At 42.4% G+C, this 21,610-nt stretch overlaps 1 protein-coding gene and 1 long non-coding RNA gene across 2 annotated transcripts in view; one reads left to right on the top strand and one right to left on the bottom strand.

The window, feature by feature from the left end:
• Positions 1-3,358, top strand: part of TRABD2B (TraB domain containing 2B) — a 276,057-nt gene extending 272,699 nt beyond the window's left edge. Inside the window, exon 7 of the mRNA XM_027893833.1 lies at positions 359-3,358. Coding sequence (XP_027749634.1) covers positions 359-581 — 223 coding nt within the window. The 3' untranslated portion in view covers positions 582-3,358. The remainder of the gene's footprint in view (positions 1-358) is intronic.
• A 65-nt stretch (positions 3,359-3,423) lies between these two features.
• LOC114062447 overlaps positions 3,424-21,610 on the bottom strand; it is a 212,227-nt gene continuing 194,040 nt past the window's right edge. Inside the window, exons 3-4 of the long non-coding RNA XR_003572385.1 lie at positions 9,548-9,759; positions 3,424-3,513 (exon numbers count right to left, since the gene is read on the bottom strand). This is a non-coding gene — a long non-coding RNA (uncharacterized LOC114062447). The remainder of the gene's footprint in view (positions 3,514-9,547; positions 9,760-21,610) is intronic.

Raw genomic sequence — 21,610 nt, 5'->3', positions numbered from 1 at the left:
TACAATCAATAAGCAATCACGCTGCTATTGAGGCAAATCCACAGGCAGGGAAACTTAGCACTGCCTGAGTCTGCTTTTGGCATTGTGACTTGATCCCAAATGGCTTAAAGCCAGAAAAAGAAATGAACCTCCTTGGTCTCCTGAACTCAAGGCTCTCAGTTGTGTAAGGGGGTTCAAAGAAATTTTTTTAAAGGCTTGTGAAACAGGGGAAGGATGTGATTTGTGGCCTCTCCTGGATAATAATAATAATAATCATCATCATCATCATCGTGGTTGCTACCACTTGGTATGACAGTTCACAGAGTAGAGATAAGGGTTGTTCTGCTGTTTAATTTCCTTCTCTTGTGTTTTCTTTTAGCACCACCACGTTGCCTTCCTATATCAGGATAACCAATGGCTACATCACAGTCAAGCCTCCCATCTGGATTTCAAACCAGCTGGATCAGAGACCGCGTTCCGATCGCCCATCCCAGCCTCAGCCCACAAGCTCAGCTGCAGCCAGTCTTTTATGGCCACCAATAACATTTCCTCTCTGCATGACCATAACTTCTTTTCTCCTGAATCTACTGCAGCCCTCCTGACCACATTAGGATTACGTGCAATCCCTTGGAATAGAGAAGAGAGATAATTTATGAACGGATTGGAGGTTAAGACAACAACATTTGCAAGCTGGACCTTCTCAGTGACTCAGTAGTGCCTTCTAGCTGATTTTGTCTCTTTGCCCAGATACATTTTGAAATTCTAAAGCTTTATTGTAACACTGACTTACATCTTCTTTTTGTAGAAGGATCTTTATTTCCCATAGTGCTATGGGGTTTTGTAAAATATACATGTTCATATAAAGAAAAAAAAAGGAAAAAGAAAAAATGTATTTATTCGACTGGTAAACTTATTTTTCTTGTTGTATATGTTAATAACATCCCTATTAATCAGTAGCGATGGTGAAACAGATAAATTAATATTTTCTATATTCGTTTTCTGACAACTCTGCAAATGTCTGAACTGACACCAAATGAATGCTTTCTTTGTTTCTTTAATCATTACTTTTTGCAACTGTCTAATAAGTACATTTCTGCTGAACTTCTTTATTTTACTTTTTTATCTCATTAGCATAGCTTACACTGAATGAAGCAGATCCTGCTCTTTGTGGCCTATACCCCTTAGAAAAATAGGTGCATTCTTAACTTGTTAGCTGCTACAACCTAAAATACCAGTTATTTTTTCTATGACTTAGTAAGTCATTTGTCAAGATACATTTCCCTGCTTTCTTTAACTAAACTATTCACCTTCTTTGGAAATTAGCAATTTCCCTCTTAGCCCTGGAATTAATTCATTAGCTAACACAAATTAAGACACCTTTTCCTTAATAAAAAAATTGCTTTTCAAATCAGGAATAATCCTACTGAAATTATTTTCTTCTCTCCCTCATTTTACATCAACACAAGTCTACAACCTTTCCCAGCATAAATGAGAACAGAACTTGGTCTGTCTGTAGGGTATAAAGATGTAGTGTCCTGTTAATCTGTAGAATTCCTTGTACCAGTTGTATTAGTGCAAATGGACAACCTGGAGGCAAAAAAAAAAAAAAAAAAATCTACAAATTCCCTTTCATCTTGCTGTTATGAACTGATAGAGCTGATATCTCTGTGCTGAAATAATTATGACTTGTCCAAAATCTGTTCAAGACCACAGGAATCAAATTAACCCCCGTGTTACAGAGACATACAGAACATTCTTCCATTTGTACGCTGTGGTACCTCTGCTGACTTGGATGAAAAAGTTATGACACCTTACGTTCATTGAAAAGTTTGCTCCCTATGCAGCTACTGTTAGTGAATGCAATGAACAATATCTATGGGGAAAAAAAAACCATCCATGCCATCTTAAAATCTATTATGTTTAATAAGGCATGTTGATGATTTTTCACCACCAAAACATGATGAAAAATCCCTTTGGATGCAAGAGTTTCAACTAGAAAATTAGTTTGGGTTGAAATAGTGCTTTTCTTTCTAAGTCATCCACAAACCAAAAGTCCAGAATATACGATGAAAACATCGTAGTTAGAAGTCTCAAAACCGGAAATATACAATACAAGGTTTTCTTTATGGAAAAGCAGTGCTTTTTCACCTTGGAAAAAAAGATAACGATGATGATGGTTATAATAACAATACTGATAAAATTCTGACTGAAAACAGTCCTGTCAGTTCTCCAGCAGCCCTAGAGCCTGGTTCTCCAGGGCTGCAGATATTTCACGCCACCTGTAAGCAAGAGGGAGTTCAGAATTCATGGTTTGCTCCTGATCATACCAGTTAATTCAGGAAAGTAGGTTAGAAAGTAACTAGACTACAAAAGTCACGTGGTTTCATTTGAAACCATGATGAACTACTGAGCATTTCCCTCACACGTCCCAGCCCATTGCTGAACACAGGCCAGGGATAACACAGATAACTTCTTTTTGACTTACTGGACACCACGACCTGCAGCCTTTGCTCTGTTTCTGACAGAAAGTTGTGTAGGTTTCTGCTCAGTTTAAGTGGGTACAGCAGACAGTGCTATAAGCTTCCTCTTTTTTCCTTTCAAGCACAACAGATGATAAGGCTGAATGGAAAACTTTTGAGCTTTGCCCCACATGTGAGATTCAAAGAGACCCTCTGCATACTTTCATATTGTGTATTTTGGCTAGCAGATGATTAGAGATGTTAGTTTTGGACAGAAGCCATTCACCTTGCATATTTATTGCACGGAGATGGATATTGGAAACATATTTTGAGATCTTTCTTTTTTGGTTTTATTTGAGCTATTACCCTAGAAATGCCTTCATTTGAATATAATGGTTTAGCAGACCTTCAAATTCAACCTTAATGCATTTTAAAAAGATTATTGGTTCTCCTGCTGTGTTCGAGGCAGAGATGAAAACTGAATTATAATGTCTTATTTACACAAATGGAACTGGAAATAAGGTAGGCAAATCTTAAGGCCGATGATAAGTTACATAGTAAAAGAGAACAGCCAAGAAACCAAAACCCACTGAATTTTATTCGTTGTAATCAAATTGAATCCAGGAATTATTTTGTGGTACTATCCCAGAAATAATTCCAGGTGTTGGAAAACTTACAGTATAAATAGACAAGACCATATAAAGATAAGGGAGGGGAAAAAAAAAAAAAGAGCAGAAAGAAGAACTTGCCCAAGACCGTAAGGAAAAACACCAACAGGACCAAGACTAGAAATTACAGTTCTGTTGCTTCCCAATCTGGGGTTTTCTCCATAAGCCTCTGGAGCTTTTTTTTTTTAAATATTTGGAGCACACACATCTCTCCACACTCACATCTGTCATCATACTGCACAGAGCAGTCACTCCTTTGTCACTGATGAGGCTTTCTGAGTCACTCCTCCACTGGACAGTAATACTCAATATTCATTAGACACCGTGGTATGTTTGGCTATCTCAGGATGTAAATAGCTTGGATATCAAAGTATGTTTTAATAGCTTTGCATTTCCTGTCATTTTGCCTGTAATTCCATGAAATTAATGAATGTTACTGGAAGTCGCCGGATTTCCCTCGTGCCGGCGCCCCACATTTATCCTACTGCAGCGCAGGTGTCAGCGCAGGGTGTCTCCTGGATTTGGGGTCTGCACACCTAGAAGCAGTTAGTTAGCTCATCTGATCACCTGAGCTTCCTCTGGTTAAGGGAGGAGACATGACTTACATTAAATATGAGGTTAAGTAGGTTCCTGTAGGTCTTGGGTCAGGAACCCGACGTGAATGGCTTCAGCACAGCTCTCTAACCAAACTTCTTTTATTCTGTTGCCTTACCCTAAAGTACAGCTTAGGGTCACTTTATTTAATACGTGGCCTGTAAGCAGAGCAATACTGCTGGATAATGAAACCCTCACTGTGGTTGATGAAATGGATTGTTTATTAATCAGCTACAGCAGCTGATTAATAATTATAGCTGTTTTATTAATTAAAACGCGGTAGTACTGGTTAGCACAGATGTATGCACATCCATTGCATTGGATCATGATTATATTCACTGTGAGTTTAGAAGCTGTGCACCAGATTTGATACATGCTCTTGAAGCAAAACTGACTACCAACTTCACAGGGCTGCAGCTTCCTCTGGGAGTTTCCCAAAAAAATTAGACTGTATTCTTTCTTCCAAAGGAAAGCTCAGATTCCCATGCAATCACAAGTTTACAAGAGCAGGCGATTTAACAAAAATATCCATGCCCACTACATAACAGCAAACACCGGTGATACTGTTTGAGAACACAATCAAGACTCACACAGTGTCTGGCAATCTGGGACACAATTTTGGATGAGTCCAAAGCTCAGTGATCATACGATTCATCTTTTCAACTCTCAGCTACAAGCGACACCAATACAATTCATGTTATATGTAACTGTAGCATTATAAACAAATGCTAATTATCTGCCAAGCTTTTCCCCTGGGGGAATAAATATCCCATATCATCAGCAACAGATCTAACTTCCAATCTTTCTTTGTTTTAATGCTTTTCTTGCTTATGTTTAACTATGGATGCTATATTAACATGCACTGCCACTTGGAGAACCAGTCAGTAAGCTGGGACAGAAGGTATTTTATATTTTATGACTGATGTAGTTTCTCTGCAATCCCTTGGGCTGTTGAATAATGCAATATGTCTTCTGGCAATAAATGATGAACATGATTTATGATAACTATGCTTTATACAGGTGTTAAAAATCTGCTTTGTTGAACTTCCCTTCCCATTCCTCCAAGCTCCACTGTAATTTAGGAACACCCAAGGTACAAAGTTGTATATTTATCTAAGTTCTTCAATATACAATTGTGGAGAGAGAGAGAGATGGAAAGAGGGAGAACTTAATCTATGTTTAGTGCATTGATTAGTCAAATGATATGACTCAGTCATTACCATATACCACTGCTAGGGAGGAATTTCCCATCATATATTTATGTTAGAGAAACCAAAGTGCCAAAGTTATTATCTCAGCATAAATGTTATCATTCCAAACTTTGCTTAGTACCGTATTTCTGTATTATATCAAAAAATTATATGGGCTTGTCATATCTCTGAAGTGATCAATGTTCCATGGAGTGTGCTAGAACTCAGCTTCAATTTAAGCTTATTTCAGCTTACCTGAAGCAGAAAGTTAATTTGCCAGTGTTTGAGATCATAGGGGGGTGTGTGTGTATGTGTGTATATGTTTAAGTGCATGTGTGCATGTTGTGTGCTTGTGTGTTTTGTCCCAACCCAAATTCAGCCTTTCCTGTGACTAACTTTTCAGGAGGCACCTTAATCTAGCTAAAGGCAGGGAGGACTTTCCAATGAGTAGTAAATACTTTTCTTCTATGGGACTGGTTAACCATCCTGCAGATTCATGCTCCCACCGAATTTCAAATTGCATATTCGTCAGGTTTCAATTCAAATGTATTTCAAATATTTGTTTCCTGTTCCGCCTCCTGCTTTTGTGAACTGTTTTGAAGAGTGTAATAAAAAGATGCTTTCTAATATTATTTTATCAAAATATTTTTGTAGCATAATATATTAATAAAATGTTATTATAAATTCATAGCACAGTAATCTTGTGTGTCTTGATTCTTTCCTTTGCATTAAAATCTAGGGAATCACTAAAAAAACGAACATTCTGTGTGCCGAGCTTTGGCATGCTGCTTCTTTTTTGCCCAAGAACAGCATGGGATGGAGGAAACCATCTCTCATGTGGGGCAAGAGGAAGCAGATCCAGAAAACCAGCCCTTCCATACAAACTAGCTGGCGTGTGTAGAAAAGCCCAGAAGAAGCATCCACTCCTGGTGGATGCAGGAAGGTTTTTTCTCCCCTGCAAATTGATGGTGTCCTTGGAACTTCTGGTTTTGCTGCTGTGCTGGTAGCAGAAAAAAAAAATAAATAAAATAAAGTAACCCTGGAATTGTGTCTCCATCTGGCACGGAGCAGAAGCTACCTCTCCACACCAAGACACAAAGACACGGAGATTTACTCATTTTTCTTGGCTTACTTCTTGCATGCAAATCCTGCCTTGCAGCTGACACTGCAGACTTCTTGCTGATCGCAACATCATTGTTTACTCCTTTATTATGTGCTAAATCATTCGGTCTTAAACACATTATTTTGAGAGGACTCCACCAGTGAAGCTGTTTTAGAAATACCCACCGTAGGAAATGCAGTGGGAGGTATAAACACTTGAGCTGGTTTGAATGAGCTACCCATGGCACAGGAAGGAACTGCTGTTGCAAAACAGAAGGGAAACTCTCTAAAAACAAAGTTAAAAAGAGCCCATCTATTGAAATACCAGCCAGACAGTCAAAGCTGCTTGCCATCCTGTCTTTGGAGTCACAGCCCATCTGGAGAGCCTGTGTGGTCCAGCCAAGGGCTATCCCTGGCCATGAGCAGTCCCAATCTGCCAAATCCTTTTGCTCTTAAGTGTCCTGTTCATCTACAGGTCTGAAAATGAGACAAACCTTCAGCCAGCAGTGCCAGATCCTGGCTCAGCGGTGCCGTTTCCTTAAGCCTTTCCTTCCCTTGACCTCCCTCTGTGCTCCCAGACTGTAATTGCAGCTTTTTGCTCTAACTTGAGACCTTCCTGTTTACAGATTTGCACCAGGAAGAGGGGAAGCTGTGATGGGAAAAGCTCAGGGCAGGAGATTGGGTTTCTTGTGGACTAGCTTAGTATCTATGTTCCCATCCAGCAGCCTATCTCCTTTTCGGATCAGGGCTTCCCAGTTCCCAAACCTCCCGAGTGCCACCCACAAGCGCTCCCCACGCTGAATGGGTTGGAAGGAGCATTTAGGTAAATTAGTCCTCTTTTTGCTCTCCCATGTCTGCTCTGTGATTTCCTGTTGTTTCAGCTTGTGACCTTTGAGCATTTTCCACTGAGAGTACAGACTGCTGGCTGTACTTGTAATGTATCTAACACCTTTTCTCAGTCTATTGCAAACTGCAGAATTAGGTGAGGGATCCCCGTGGGCCTGCAGGCCACAGGCAGGTGTCCCTGAGCAGAGTTTTGCAGGACGGTCCTGCATCACCCTTTGGTTTCAGGCTAGGGATGGAGGGCTTCTACAGAGAAGCTCAGTGCATAAGTATCCAACTGCATCCTGCTGCCATATCTGCTGGTTTGTTTGTTTGTTTATTAATTTATTTTTATCTTAACCTTCTTAAATTACAGTGCAGAGTGGTGTTGTCTTCTCTTTCTGATGAGCATTTAAATGGGGGAAAAATACCCAGAAGACATTTTGCCTCTTGGGTAGGGGGGTGTAATTTTCCAGCAGAGAACTTAAACATGAAATGCCTCTGTGCCTTCCTCTTTTGGCAAGTCTCTCTCTCCTTTTTTTTTTTTTTTTTTTGGTGGTGGTGGTTTTTTGGTTTGGTTTGGTTTTTTTTTTTTTTTTTTTTTTTTTTTTTTTTTTTTTTTTTTTTTTTTTGGTGGTGGTGGTTTGTTGGTTTGGTTTGGTTTTTTCTTCTTTTTTGTTTTTTGTTTTTTTGTTTTTTTTAAACATGTTTTGCTGTAAGCAACAAGCTAATGAAGACTTCTGGGTTGGTTTTGTTTTTTTCTTAGCACACCTATCCCCTTCACCTCACTGCAGATTTGTCAGTATTTATTAACAATTGAACTTCGTACCTCTCCCTGAGCAGAGCAGAGCTTTCCTTCTATCTGTATTTCCTGATGCTTCTTCTCATGAAACTCCTAAAAATTATTAGATTTGAGACCTCCAACCGTATGTGAACAGTTTCAAAAATTACTAGCCAAGGGACAGTTCCAGCACGCTGATCACACAGCCATCATCATTTCACAAATGAGGCTACAGTATGACTGGCAGGCAAATGTGTTTGAGGAGAAACACACCGTTGTTTGTGCTCTTAATCCCCACTGAATCAGGGCTGAGCTGTTCCTACTGGCTGCACTGATTTGCGGGGGGAATGAACACATCATGCCAAGCTGGGGGGAAAGCTGAAGTTCAGCTTAATGTTATGGCAGTTGTCTGGTCCAGGCTCACCCCAGGGATGTGTTTATCCAACACACACAAAGGAGTTCCATAACATCTCCAGGGGCCCAGATGGAGCAGAGGGGACCACTGAAAAACATATTAAAAGATCAGGGCCCAGTTGGATGTACACAGGGAATGTCCAAAGACAGAAATAACCAGACATCCACAAGTCTACTGCCAATAACGGAAACAATAGTAACGGGGAAAATAGTATGTGTTTAGTTTGCTAAATAGCTGGATGGTGGGAATAAAATTACTTAATATCACTGGGGTCTTAAAATAAAAAACACTGAAACTTTATTAAGCATTGCATTTTCTCTATTAGCTTTTTAAACACACAGTTTCTCCCATTACAAAGAGAGCAGCAAGTCCTGAGCACCTGACTGATTTGAGCAGCAGGTCCCAAACCTGCAGCCTCAAACACTTTGCTCCGCAGTACACCAGCACTTCGTTTGCAAAGGCTGCACCTCTGCGTGCAAGCCATCGTGCAAAGCACTGCACTTCATTCCATTTTCCACATTTTCTTTCCATTTTCATGCCATTTTCCACGTTTAACAAGGATACAGTTAAAATGGCAGAACAAATTGCACAGTGCCAAGCCTCCACCAAGCTGATTTTCAGAGGAATGATAACAATAATAACTGCGACAGTGAGTTCACGCTAACAGCCCTCATTCACACCTGGAGCTCCCTGCCTTCTTGGAATGAAATGCAGTTTGAACAAAGGGACCAAGATAATGTGAGAAAACATCAACAACTGGCAGATAGAGGCAAGGCAAATGAAAGACAGATGTAGGAAGGAGAGTGAGAGCTTTCTGCTTTGGTTTGCACTCATCCCATATCTTTGTTGTCCTAAGGAATATCAGTTTGTTGTCCTAATGATATCAGTTCTCCAGTCCTCTTTCATGACTTACGATGCACCTTTTCTCTCTTCATACAAAAGCCATTGGTTTTAATTATAATGTGATAGATACACAGCCTCAACCAGCCCTATGTGCCTGAATTATTTGAACAGCAGTGCTGGAGGGCCCTTTTTCTTTCCAGAGATCTCTGCAGCTGTTTGTCTTGGCAAGAGTAGGTTTGTCCCCAGATTCATCCTGTTTGAAGTCCTTTCCACCCACTCGAGTTAGCCTGAGCATTCACCTCATTTTTAATGGGAGCATTATTATCTTCAGTTTTGCCCTGGCAAAAATAATTCTCAAAAGGGGAACAGACAGAAACTCACACCTACCCATCTTTCTTGAACAAACTGTGTTCGTCCAAACTGTAGGAAGCAAGCATTCAGAGGAATTTGCCAAGAATTGTTTTTCTCTTAGCAACGGTCCAGACCGAAAGTGGACACAGATAAAATCTGTGATATCACCTCTCAACCAGAAGGATCCTCTTGAAGGCCCAATTAGTTCAGACAACGTGTGCTGTGCAGACACAGTGGTGGTGGCTGTGCAGTTGTTTGATGGACAGTGCTGGCTGTGTTCTCCAGCTGTGCATGGGCCAAGCGTGGCCCTGAGGGCAGGAACCAGACCAACACAGCAACCTTACCCTGCTGCTGCCTTTTCCTCCAAGCAGTTCATGAAGAGCCAAAGGTTTGTTCTTGACCCTCTTTGTGGCATTGAGCCTGATCTGTCGCTGCTGGGCCCCCCAGGGACATCTCTCCATGAAGAGCTGGGACTAGAGGTAAGTTTGGCTCCCCATCGCTGCAGGTTTAATGATGGCACACCAACATCTGGTTCTCTCTGAGTGCTGGAGCAGACCTGTAAAAAGACACGTGAAGTGAGATCATGATGCATGCAGAGACTAAAATTCTGAGCCCTGGTTAGTTTCTCTTCATTATTTTTACCTTTCCTTGAAACCTCAACCTTTCTGGGCCATCTTTGTCCAAAGGCATTAACACCAAGGGGGGTGAAGGGGTGGAAAAGGTTAAAGTATTGGTGTTAATGGAAGACTCAGACATGAAAAGAGTATCCCAGGTTTGGAGCCTCTGTTGCCTGCTGCCAACAGCAGGCTCTGCTTGAAAGGAAAGTACCTATCTCAGCATGCAGTCAAGAGGAATAATAAAACTCTGGCCATTCAGAGCCAAGGAAGAGGAGAAAAACACTCATAAATGTGCAGCTTATGTTTCTCTTGAACTTTCAAAATAATTTTTTCTCCCACCCAGAGATTAGTCACAGAAGCAAATGATACCGTATCTGGGAAAGAAGCTGGATGGATGGAAATGATCTTTGGAGAGAAGGAAGGGAGCAGACACATACTTCTGTCTCTCTTTCTCACCTTCCCTTTTCTCTGAGACTGAATGTACAAATGAAAGAGCTGGGAAAAAGTCAGTGTTTTAGGATGGCCTCAAGCCAGTGGAGGCTTTGAGGCCATCCTCAAACCAGTGGGTTTTTTCTACTCCTGTCGGGTGGATTTGGGGCGCTGACCTCACCACTTCGTGATCCCCTTGAGCTCCCACTCTGCAAGAAGCTTGATTTCTTCCAGAGGCCCCCATGAAGTGATTTTCGACACATTTTTCCAGATTCAAATGAAAAAGAAAAAGCTAAGGGACTAATGAAGGTATGCTCATAAATGCCACTCTCTGGGAAAGGCTAGCGCTTGCCACGGTTTTCAAAATAAAATTCCAGGTCCTCCAGGTTCTTCTGAAGCCCTGATTCAGACTTCACAACACCCAGAGGTTTAAGGTAAAGAACAATCTCAGCCTCATCTTAATAAGGTGGGAAAACGAGGTGGACAGTGGATTTTACGACATGCCTGAAATCACAAGGGACATCTCTGGGAGCAGGATTCAGAAGGCAGCCCTTCCTCTATGGTACACTGTTCTCCAAAGCATGGTTCATTTATTTCAATTAAGAGTACTTTATAAGGGCTCCCCTGCCACCTTTTTCTGGCATGAATTACTGCAAAGACAGTGAATTAAAAGCACCAAAGGGCATAATTTTCTTTTAGTGTTTAAAGAAGCTGTTTCCATAAAAGCAGGCTATGTGAAATTTGCCCAAAAGAGTAAACTTAGGAATAACATAGAGGATTAGAACAGAAAACTAATGTCTTAAAAATCTTTTCTTAGACAAGCTTGACCTGACAGTTCAGCTCTGGAGTGGTCTTTCTGTGTAATGCCAGTCAAGTAGTTGAACCAAGACGGGTTCCTGTCACAACATTCACTCAAGTGTTGCAGGGTTATGGGTTTCTCCAACCACGAGATTAAATTCTTTAAAAAGGTACAAAGCTAATAGATGCAGTCCACTGTCTCCCCATTTTCTCTCTTCAAAAACATTCAAGGTAGGATTCAGTTCAAGTACCATGCACTGTCTGAAAGCTGTCACCCAAACTTGCCTCCTGCAATGGTGCCACCCAGTCTGACTCATTCCTTAGAGAAATAATTCCAGCTCAAGTGACTTGCCTGCTATTTTAACAGATGATCTCGTGCTTGGTCCCAGTCAGCTTCTGCCCTGAGAATGCAGTTGCACGGGTAACGTTTGCAAAGGCACTTCAGTTTATCTCCTATGAAGGGAGACCTACTTCAAAGTCATTTAAAAACCAAACCAAACCCCAAACCCAACAACTGCCTCATATTCAGTGTTTACACAGCTCCACTGCAGTGACCACACAAAATACCTCTGACGTGGCAGGGATTCCCAGGCAAGCTGGGAATTGGACAAAGTGCAAAATGAGCTGTAGTCTCCACCTAAAACACCTCCACTGCAGGATCAGCCTAGAGCTTACCATTTCTAAAATTACCATTTCATAGAATTGTAGCCCTCCATCATTATCTGCATAACATATTTTGGTCAAAATTGCAGGACTGAGTGATGCTGAGACATTCAGTGAACATTAACCTTGGCTGACATTTATATTTTTTTATATCTATCCAGCTAGCTGTACCTCAGATAAACTCAAAATGGTCCACTATGAGACAGAAATGTGTAGTTTTTAACTTTGGTTTGGAACATCTTGTTGTTACAATGTGCTTTCATACTGTAAGCTCAAAATTAAAAAACCCAACATGGTTTGTACAAAACACAAAAAACCCCAAATTTTCAGATTTTTTTAAGTGCCCAGATAATAACACATCTGTCATCGATAAACAGCAGAAATGTTTAGATGTCAATGAATGACAAACATCAACATTTCTACTCTAAATGAAAATGTTGCTTAGACTGTTGGTATTATAGTTTCATTGTTGACTTGCACCTCTCCTCTCTCCTAGCAGCATCATTCCCCTGCTCATCCTGGTTTTGAGGCCAGGAACCGGATTTGGCTCAGTCCAAATGGACTTTGAGGTCCATAATTTGCACAGGCCTCTATAACAGAGCTTTCTGAGTACTCCTTCATTCTGAATTTATAAGGCCTGTTACTAAAAATAGTTGCTAATGGATGGGCTCTATCTAAATCAAACTTCTTGAAACCCTCCCATACTTCAGAATTGCTGAAGACCTCAACTCAGTTCTCTCTCTTAGCAAACACTGCTTTGAATGCAATTACTGTGCGGAGAAAAATGTCATTGCAATGTGATAATTTGATGATGATGATGATGCTGAAGTGCTGAACCAAAGCAATAATTTTTGGTTAAACCATAATCACAGCACTGCAAAACATTGGTTAATCATGGAAACTTCATATTCAGTGTGGTCTTCTGTGCTGTTCCGAGATATTATGAGAAATGTCCAGAAGCAGGCTGACTGGAAAGTATTTATGCTGTTATTCACATCTTGTGGCATGCCAGAGGTCATTGACTTGTGGTTTGTTTTGAAAAACTGGCTTCATCAGTTAGACCCAGTGTTTGAAGACGAAATTGTCTGCAGCCCTCTGTTCTCTTTATTGGGAGAAATGAGGCAGCATCTCCAGCTTCATTTATGTAAATTTTACTCTCTTTTACCCATGATTTCTTCCATGACAATAGTCTAAACTCACACCTAGAGCACCAAATTAGATGGAATTACAAGATGCTGCTAATGAGCTACAGGTACTGAGGGTTGCCTGCCTGCTACAGTGGCAGCCCAGGTGCCAGCCCCTCAGAAGGAAGCAAAGCCTGGCTGACATCGGCGGGTGGGAGAGCTGTGATGGAGATCTATAAGTCGTAAAAGATCCCTCTAAGGGACTTATTTTACTCTGAGGTTTTTGTGAGCTGGCACTGAGCTTCTCAAGGAGCCATGTGAAGGGCTGTGGGTGTCCACCCTGTCATGCTGTCCTCCCTGGGGGCTGTCAGCCCACGCCACGGCTGACACCAGCAAGGCACAAGCCCTGGGCCAGCAGCTGAGAGGAAACAGCAAAAACATCAGCCTGAATTCCCTGAATGCACAGGTGCAGAGGTTTGAGGGTTGCATGCTTGTGTTGAAACAACGTTGTGAATTCCATGGAACGGTCAAACGTGGCAGTTCCTCCCACCTTGAAAAAGGCCTGTGAGTGGTGGGGGAGAGTCCACATCTGCTCCATCTCTGCTGACCACAGGGCAGCACACACAGGACAATGCCCACTGTGCACCAGTTTTCAGGCAGTGCCATGTTGTGGAGGTTAAACCCATCCACAGGCATTCTCTGAAATACTGTTCTAGCTGGTTGTGCTTCCTGCACTCCTCTGTGCTGGGACACACAGACGCACAAAGCCAGCCCAGCTCAGGAGAGGCAGCACAGGGAACTGCCGCTTGCTTGGGTGGTTGTGGAACAGCTGTTTCAGCTATGACATAACTGCTTTTAAACTTCAAAAGAACTCTATTTCTGAGCTGAAAACATAGAGTTTCACAGAAAAAGGCAAGGGTGAGATGTTAGCAGGCCGTGTAGCGGGTAGTGGACACAGTGGAATTGCAGAGCCCACATATCATCCTGTCAGCCCCGTCTTCTGCTGACCTTCACTCCTTAGGGGTCCAATCCTGAACTTTTTCTCAAGCAATAACCTCATCCATGCCAACAGAGCCTACTATTCCATCTGCTGGTAGTCACAGTGGAATGTGTTTGCTTTGGGAGTGATTGTGTGCTTTGCTGGTGGGCTCAAAGGACAGATAAAAACTAGTGCCCAGTTCTGCAGAGTAATTTCTATCAAGGTGAATGAACTCATTAGTAAAAGATTCCTTTATATAGCTGGGTGTTCTGCAAACCCAGTGTGGATTAGACTTTTTGTGGAGTAAGTGGAGTTCAAGCACGACCAGACACAGCTCAGCTCTGTTTTGTGCTACCTGCTACCCCTGGGAAAACTTTCTGATGCCAGTTGGGACAAGATGAAAAAATCATACAGACCAGGCTTGGAGGTCTGAAAATCTTACAAAATGCAGAGAATGCCGAGCTTTTTCAGACAGCTGTGAGGCAGCAGGTCACACAGATGCTCTGTGACACTGGAGCTGCACATGAAATTGTGGCCAAAGAAATGTTGAGAATGTTTTGCTGCAAAACCTGATTATTGCCTTACTGATATATGCAAGGAGAAGGGAAGGGATTTTACTACAAACAAGCAAACAAGCAAGCAGATTCCTGTCTGGAGCTACATCATCAGTCTGCCAGATCCCAAGTTTTTCTCTTTCACTGCCATGGGAATCCTTCCGTTCCCATGAAAGATGATTGAAAGCTGCATCTTGCAAGCAGCTCTCTGAATTAAATGGCTGACTTTAACTTATTGATTTTGGCAGCTAGAACATGGCCATGAAAAAGAGGTAGGGGAAAGAAAAGGAGGTGCTTCTTTTAAAAACAAAGAAGTCTCCCAATTGTCGAAAGCACCTCAGTGGAGGGATGTCGTGGTGATTCCAGACTTTGGCAATGAAAAGCAACAATCACTTAGCTGCTTTGGGGAAAGGAGAACATTCCAGCAACATCATTACCCAATTAGTGCTAACAATGCTACTGTGGAGCAAGTGCACTCCTTTGAGTGTGTGAAACAGGATGAGCTCCTGACATGATGGGCGGCGAACTTGGGACAGTGTGGTGGAGGTGAGGACCACCAGTCCTGTTGGGTCCCTCCTGCAGAGTTCAAGGGACTGGAGGCACCTCAGGCCCACAAAATCAGGAGAATGGGGATCTGCTGTTTCACTCCTAGCCCATGGACCAGCTCCACAGAGACCAGATGGTCCCTTCTTTCACCCAAAGGCCACTAGAGACAGCAAAGCAGTCCATGCAATATGCTGAGTATAAATGGTTACAGTTTAAACCAAGAACCAGTGATGCCAGCATGTATTGAACACTTCACATGCAATATCTTTATGTTAGGAACCATGTCAGTGACTAAAAGAGCTTGAGAGAAGACTCTGACATGAGTCATCTCAGTGCCTGCTGAAATCCTCGTGCTGATCAGAGCTTAGATTTCTAAGGGCAGACTCATGAGCCAGGCATCCAGTGCTCTGTTACCAGATGAGCAAGTGAAGAAAACCTCACCCAACCAACACAGCCTTCAGGAGCACTGCATTTCGAAAACGTACTGGGAAATATTTCCACATCACTGAAAGCATTTGCTTGGAAGTCTTACTCTGGGTCCAAAACTGCTGTCAGTTATTGCAAATCTGAAATAAATGTAGTAGTGCTCAGTTAAATCATTCTGCCTCTAGATTAAGGGTTCCACTGAGCAGCTCTGTCCTCTAGACAAAATATCCTCACATAAATTCATTCTGGCATCAGAGAGTTCCGTAGGTGGGTGGCTTTGACAGGAATTCATGCTAAGTCCAGAGCCAAAGACTGTGAGAAAAGCTATCCCAAACACCCATTGTCCTTTGCAAAAATAAGAGAAAATTGATGATTCTCCACCCCAAAACCACAGCGTTCCTCAAGCCTAATTCCACAGGGCAGCTGAAGTGCTGCTCTTCAAGCACGTGTTGCTCAAGCACAGGTCGAGAACTGCTGCTGCTGGGAGGGGGCTGTGGCACAGGAGCAGGAGAGGTGCTGTCCCAGGGGCTGCCACGCAGTTTGGATCCTGGAGGCACAAAGTGAGCAGTGGGAGCCGAGGGGGACAGTGAAGCACGTGGATCCCCAGCCCTGGTGATAAGGTTGAACCCCCAGTGCGCTGCCCCACAGGTGGCCTTTAACCTCTGCATCTCTCATTTTTCACTCGTGCTGTAACAGTGCAAACAGCAGCAGCACTGCAACAGCAGACATCAGCCTCTGCATTCCCACAGGCTCGGGTCTGGCACCAGGGCTGGAGCAGGTCAGGCCCTGATGTGATCTGTACCATGGCCTGTGACAGGTTATTTATCCTTTTGCCTGCCAGTGGTTGGTATGATATTAATTTTCCTTAAAAATCTTGTGCTTCGTGCAAGGATAGGACATGGCTGTTGCATGGACATTGCTTTAGGGTACAGCAAAACCAGCAAAATAACTCAAAAATTATTCCAGATAAATACTGTGCTGATGTACAGCAAGACCTTATTTATGTCATGTGCAATTAGACTGGTTTTCCACCTTTTAGCAGGAGCATTTCAATCCAGAGTAAGAACAAAACACACACAAGCAGCATGAGGCCACAGCCAGAAACACTCCCTTCATCCAGGGAAGAAAGGGCTCTTACATTGTGAAAGGGAGCCTCCTGTTGTCTTCCAACTGGCATTTTCTGGCCAGCTGAAAGCTGAAATAACCCTTCCTTTACGCTTTCAATACTGTGATCTAATGGCTAAATGGATTTTTAGTACAAAGGATAATTTCCTCCTTTGGTTTCACTCATCAGTTAATGGAAAAGCCCCTTAACATTCTGCTTACATTCCAAACAGTGGCTGATCAGCCAAAGTTAACACGTTGTCTTATAGCACTGCATTTATATTTTTAAACAACAACAACTAATAATAATAATAATAATATATAAATATAAATGTTTATAAATAACAATAATAGTAATAGTAGTAATAATAACAATAATGGCTCCACTGCAGCTGGCTGCCTGCCTGAAGCTGCTGTGTGTTCACACTGGCCAGGCAGTTTCTAAAGTCCAGCATTTTGGAAAGGCACAATCAATTTTTGCCCAATTTTTTTGCACAGGTGTTTCACCTCTCCTCCCACTTTGCTGACAGGAAGGCACATTGTCCCATCTCCCCAGGGTTTAGCTCCAGACCAGTGATTCTCATTTCACTGGGCAGCAATGAGGGCAAAGCCACACCACTCCAAAGGGGCCACGTAACCTTCTGAGTACCTGCTTTGCATTAGGCACTTGTGACACCCAAGACCTGGATGATGTTTCCTAGGAGACTGATTCTCCTGAGAAAAACACATGCATCTTTAGGGATGGAGCACGTTGGTGTCCTGAGGTCATGGCAAGGGTGAGGAGCTGCAGAGATCCTGACTGGGGCTGAGCTCTGCCCTGGGGTGATTGGCCTCCAAAGGCTGAGGAGCATCAACAGCAGGGTATGAATGTAAAGTGGGGGGAAGCAAAGGATTTGGGTGCTCTAGGACATCCCTATGGGAACAGAACCCCAGAACTTAACTCATGTGCACAAAGAGATGTTGCAGGGACTACCTGTAGTGCACCAACACAGTTCCCAGGGACTGACACATGGCAGGGCACAGAGCAGGGCAGTGGTGGGGACACACTGGGGGCTTACAAGGACACACGTCCCAGAGCATCAACACTTCCACACATGCTCTGCAATTGTTTGGGGCTGTCTTCCCAATTTTCTTCACCTGTCCCCACTGTGGCAGGAGCACCCTTGCTCCGAAGGGGCAAGTGAATGTTGGACGTGCAACACCGCTGAAAGGGGGGACAGAGAGCTGCATCCTCCCTGGGAAATTCAAGTAACACATTTGTAAAGGGAAGCTGCCTTTTAAAATATAAAGTCAAGAGGTTGGTGGAAAGATAATTCCTGGAAGTTGACTGAGTCTGTATCTTCCATTACTGTTGCCTGTAAAGAAATGTTCCTATTTCTTTTCTCCACTAATCATGGATTTCATGTCAGCTTCAGTATTTGGCTGTCAACTTCTTCAGGCTGAAACTGAATTTATGGGCACAACCCTCCCCTGACCAAGGCTCACCTCCTCAGATAGATCCATAGCTCTGGCTGAAGTACAAGGGAGAGAAGGCATTGAAATATTTTGAGAGGATCTAAACTTCAGAAGGAGGATAAGCCATTTCTACCTAAACCCACCAAATTTAGATGCTTTCACCCACTATCTGAAAGCACCTAGCTGTGGACATTGATGGCCACACTTAGCAGGATTCCTAAAATCAGGCTGTGAGAACACCTTGGGAAAAGTCCAGCATCCCAAACCTCATCACAGGATGCTGATACTAAAGCCTGCTCTGCAGCTGCCAAACCCCTGATGCCATTTCTTCCTCCAAAGGGCCCACAAGGCAATAAACAGGTCTGCTTATCTGCCCAAAGGCAGGGCTCTCCTTCAGCTTCTTGCTCCAGCCAGCACTGAAGTCAGCAGCTGTAAAGTAAGACTGCTCCTTTTTTTATTTTAATTTTAATTTTTAGGAAAGAAGTAAGACAACTCATTGCTCTGGGGAGAATATATCCCTGGAGTCTTACTACTGAAAAATCAAACAGCATTTGAAAAGCAAGACAATAAGGCTAACTTGAACTCACAGAGCATTAGAATTGCTCTGGCAGAAGCACAGGTGATTTCTTGACAGATGCAATAAAAATGCTGCAATTACATGAAACAACATGTAAACCAAAAATGCAATGCTACCCTGCTATTTGTACATTCCCTGTTCCTCTGTCATCCTCTTATATTAGCCCTTTAAGTATTGCCTTTCTTATGTTTTTAAATATTCATTAGCATGATTTGCCGCCAACCTTTTTGTCTTAAGAGTATTTTCTCCCACCAGGACTCTAATTGAGCCAATTTTTAATGTAGGAAATTCAGGCTTCAGTGATGTTTCCATGCTCTTGATGGTTTAAGTCACAGAGAAGCCCCTGATGCCAAAAGAAAAATAACACCTGAAAACCTGAGGTAACGTGGGAAGTGTATCAAGATGAATCCTTCCCTGTGGGAAACAGTTTGTGGAAAATCTGTAAAGGACGATGAAGGTGAAATGGACTTGCTTCTGCTGTACTCCCAGCTATGAAGCACATAGAGAAGCTGTAAGAAATTAATCGCCTCTGGATCATAAAACTAGTTTTAACCCCTGAAAGAGAAAAAAGTTGACTTGTTTTGATGGGGCACTAAAAAAAAAAAAAAAAAAACACTGATACGACCTCTTTCTCCTGCAGCCCAGGAACATCCTAGCAGAGGGCAGGAGCCCGCAGCCTCCTGGCTCATTCCCTTCAAATTTCTCCTTGTAAAACTTCTACTGCCAGAGTGCCATCTAGAGACAATTACCGGAATTAAAGAGGGTTTGTTGTTCCTAAGGTCGGCTTTTAGTGTCGTTGGAGGGTTTATACGGTCACATCCCAGCAATGATTATTGCTCCCTTTTCCAGCAACCCTGAATTCAAACACTGGGCTCCAGCGGTTCGACACCAAACCCCTCGGAGGCCAACGCAAAGACTTCAGGGCAGCCAGGATTTGCCTTGTGCTGCTTCCACGGGATGAGGATTCCATCAAAATCAGCTCCTTATTAACATAAAAGTACTAACAGAGCATCCACTGCAGAAAAAAGCTCTGGACACCTCTGTGTGTGACTCCAGGGACAGCGGTCCCTAGACCACAAAATTAACATTACTGGAATCACTGCTGTCTTTTTCTTAAAACCCAGTGCAGGCAGAGATAGAGAGCACAAACACTTGCTCTGGTATTTTAGCATCCTCACATCCCTGCAACAACCTGAATAAAAGCAAGAATCTATGATTCCAATTATTTTGAAGGAGTGAAAAATGGGGTTTCAGGGAACTGAAAATTAAAAAATTAGTCACGTTGCAGGGAAACAGAATGTGCTGACATTTAAAGCACTGGCCTAGTAAGGAAGATACAGGTTTAATTCCAGATTTCCAGCAATATCATAAACACTGCTGGACCTGACGTGTACAGAAGGCTGACAGTGACTCCTACACTCTCTCTTTATCTCTATTTTTTTTCCCCTCTTTCTTTTCAGACCTCTGTGTGGTTGCTCAGTACCTCAGTCATGGCTTTCACTTGTCATAAAAGTAATGAATAATATTAATAAAAAAATACTGCAAGCGTCTCTCCGCATAAGAATGATTTAAAGATGTTTTCTTACGCTCCCAGGAGAACAGATTTACAGACAAATTTAAGCTACTCAATCAAAGGCAAATTATCGAAATGTTGTAAAGTTAAGGACAGAGAAATTACAGGATATAAAATTGATGATTATCTTGCTAGCACTGAAGAACCTCCTCTTAATCATAAGGCAAGTGGCCTCAGATGGCAAAATATCTATATTCCACTGCAGCTGGGTGTCCCCAGGAGAAGGCTGGATTAAATAGAAGGCAATGAAATACAGACCTTGCTCAACGGCTGCATGAGAGCAAAATATACAACTTCTGTACATCCCTAAAAGATTTATCATTATCCATAGTTATAAATTTTTCTATAAAAGGGGTTTGAATTGAAAATACCTTTTTGGTCACTTTGAAAAGAGAAGACAATAACATCATGATCAAAATCCCACTGATGGGCTGGTTTTGTGGGGGAAGAGGGAAAGCTTCATTGTTCTAGAACCAGTATCTTGTCTAACAAAAATAAGTCCACAATTAAGCGTCTCTGTGTGTCTCTGTAGGTCAGGATACATGGGAACATGGTATATGCACCTGGAGATGTGATTTTTGAGCTTGCTTTTGCCCATGAGTTCCACGTGGGTGGACCCTGCTGTAGATGGGCATCTTGGACATTCAAAGCTGGGCAGCTGAAGGTGGGTGGGCCTGAAACCAGTAAATCACTCTCCTTGAGAGCCCTTGGCTAGTAATGCTGGTGTTGCAAGTCCAGCAGTAGAACAACAAAAGGCTAAAAGGAACAGTATTAAATGGTTTGCTTTTCAGCATTTTTGTCATTTTAACTAAGTCTTGCAAGCTGTGGTTGAAAAAATATTCCTTTTCAAAATACCTCTCACTAAAATTCAGTAGTACAAACCATTGACTAAGCAGTTACAAAGACCATAAAGAAGACTTTTAATTATAATTATAATTTAATTATAATTTAATTATAATTTCCTTAGGACTGTGGGAGTTAAAGTGGGCTTAAAAATCACTGTCTAAAAATCACAGAGACAGAGGGTCTGTCTCTGAGACAAAAACGTGAGTTTTTGTCTTGTGTACATTTATTGACTTTGTTCCAAAACCCACGTTGCAAGTGATACAAAAATAAGAAACTAACCAAACAATACTTGCCCACGTGCAGACAGGGGATCCTCAGAGATCAACTCCTAAATAGCAACAAACCTATGGAGGATATCCTGCTGCTGAATCTACCCTAAACTGAAGAGGGGGTGGCGTGAGGCCCTCAAGAAGAGTCCAGAGCATGACCCTTAGATGGATCAGAGGGACTGAGAGGGCATGGAGAGAGCCACCTGCCTTCACACAGGGAATTCATTGGTTGAATCCTGCTCATTAGATATAAGGGAGAAGTCTTTTACCACGAGGATGGTGACACACTGGAACAGATTGCCCAGAGAAGTGGGCAAACATTCAGAGTCAGGTTGGACAGGGTTTTGAACTGATCCAGTTGAAAGTGTCCCTGCTCATTGCAAATGGGCTGGACGAGAAGACCTTTAAAGGTCCCTTCCAACCCAAAACCTTCTATGATTCTATGAT

The sequence above is a fragment of the Empidonax traillii genome, unplaced genomic scaffold, assembly GCF_003031625.1.
Source record: "Empidonax traillii isolate 1590-97213 ecotype Southwest subspecies unplaced genomic scaffold, ASM303162v1 scaffold15:size5535645, whole genome shotgun sequence".
Classification (NCBI taxonomy): domain Eukaryota; kingdom Metazoa; phylum Chordata; class Aves; order Passeriformes; family Tyrannidae; genus Empidonax; species Empidonax traillii.
This window is presented reverse-complemented; position numbering and strand designations above follow the sequence as displayed.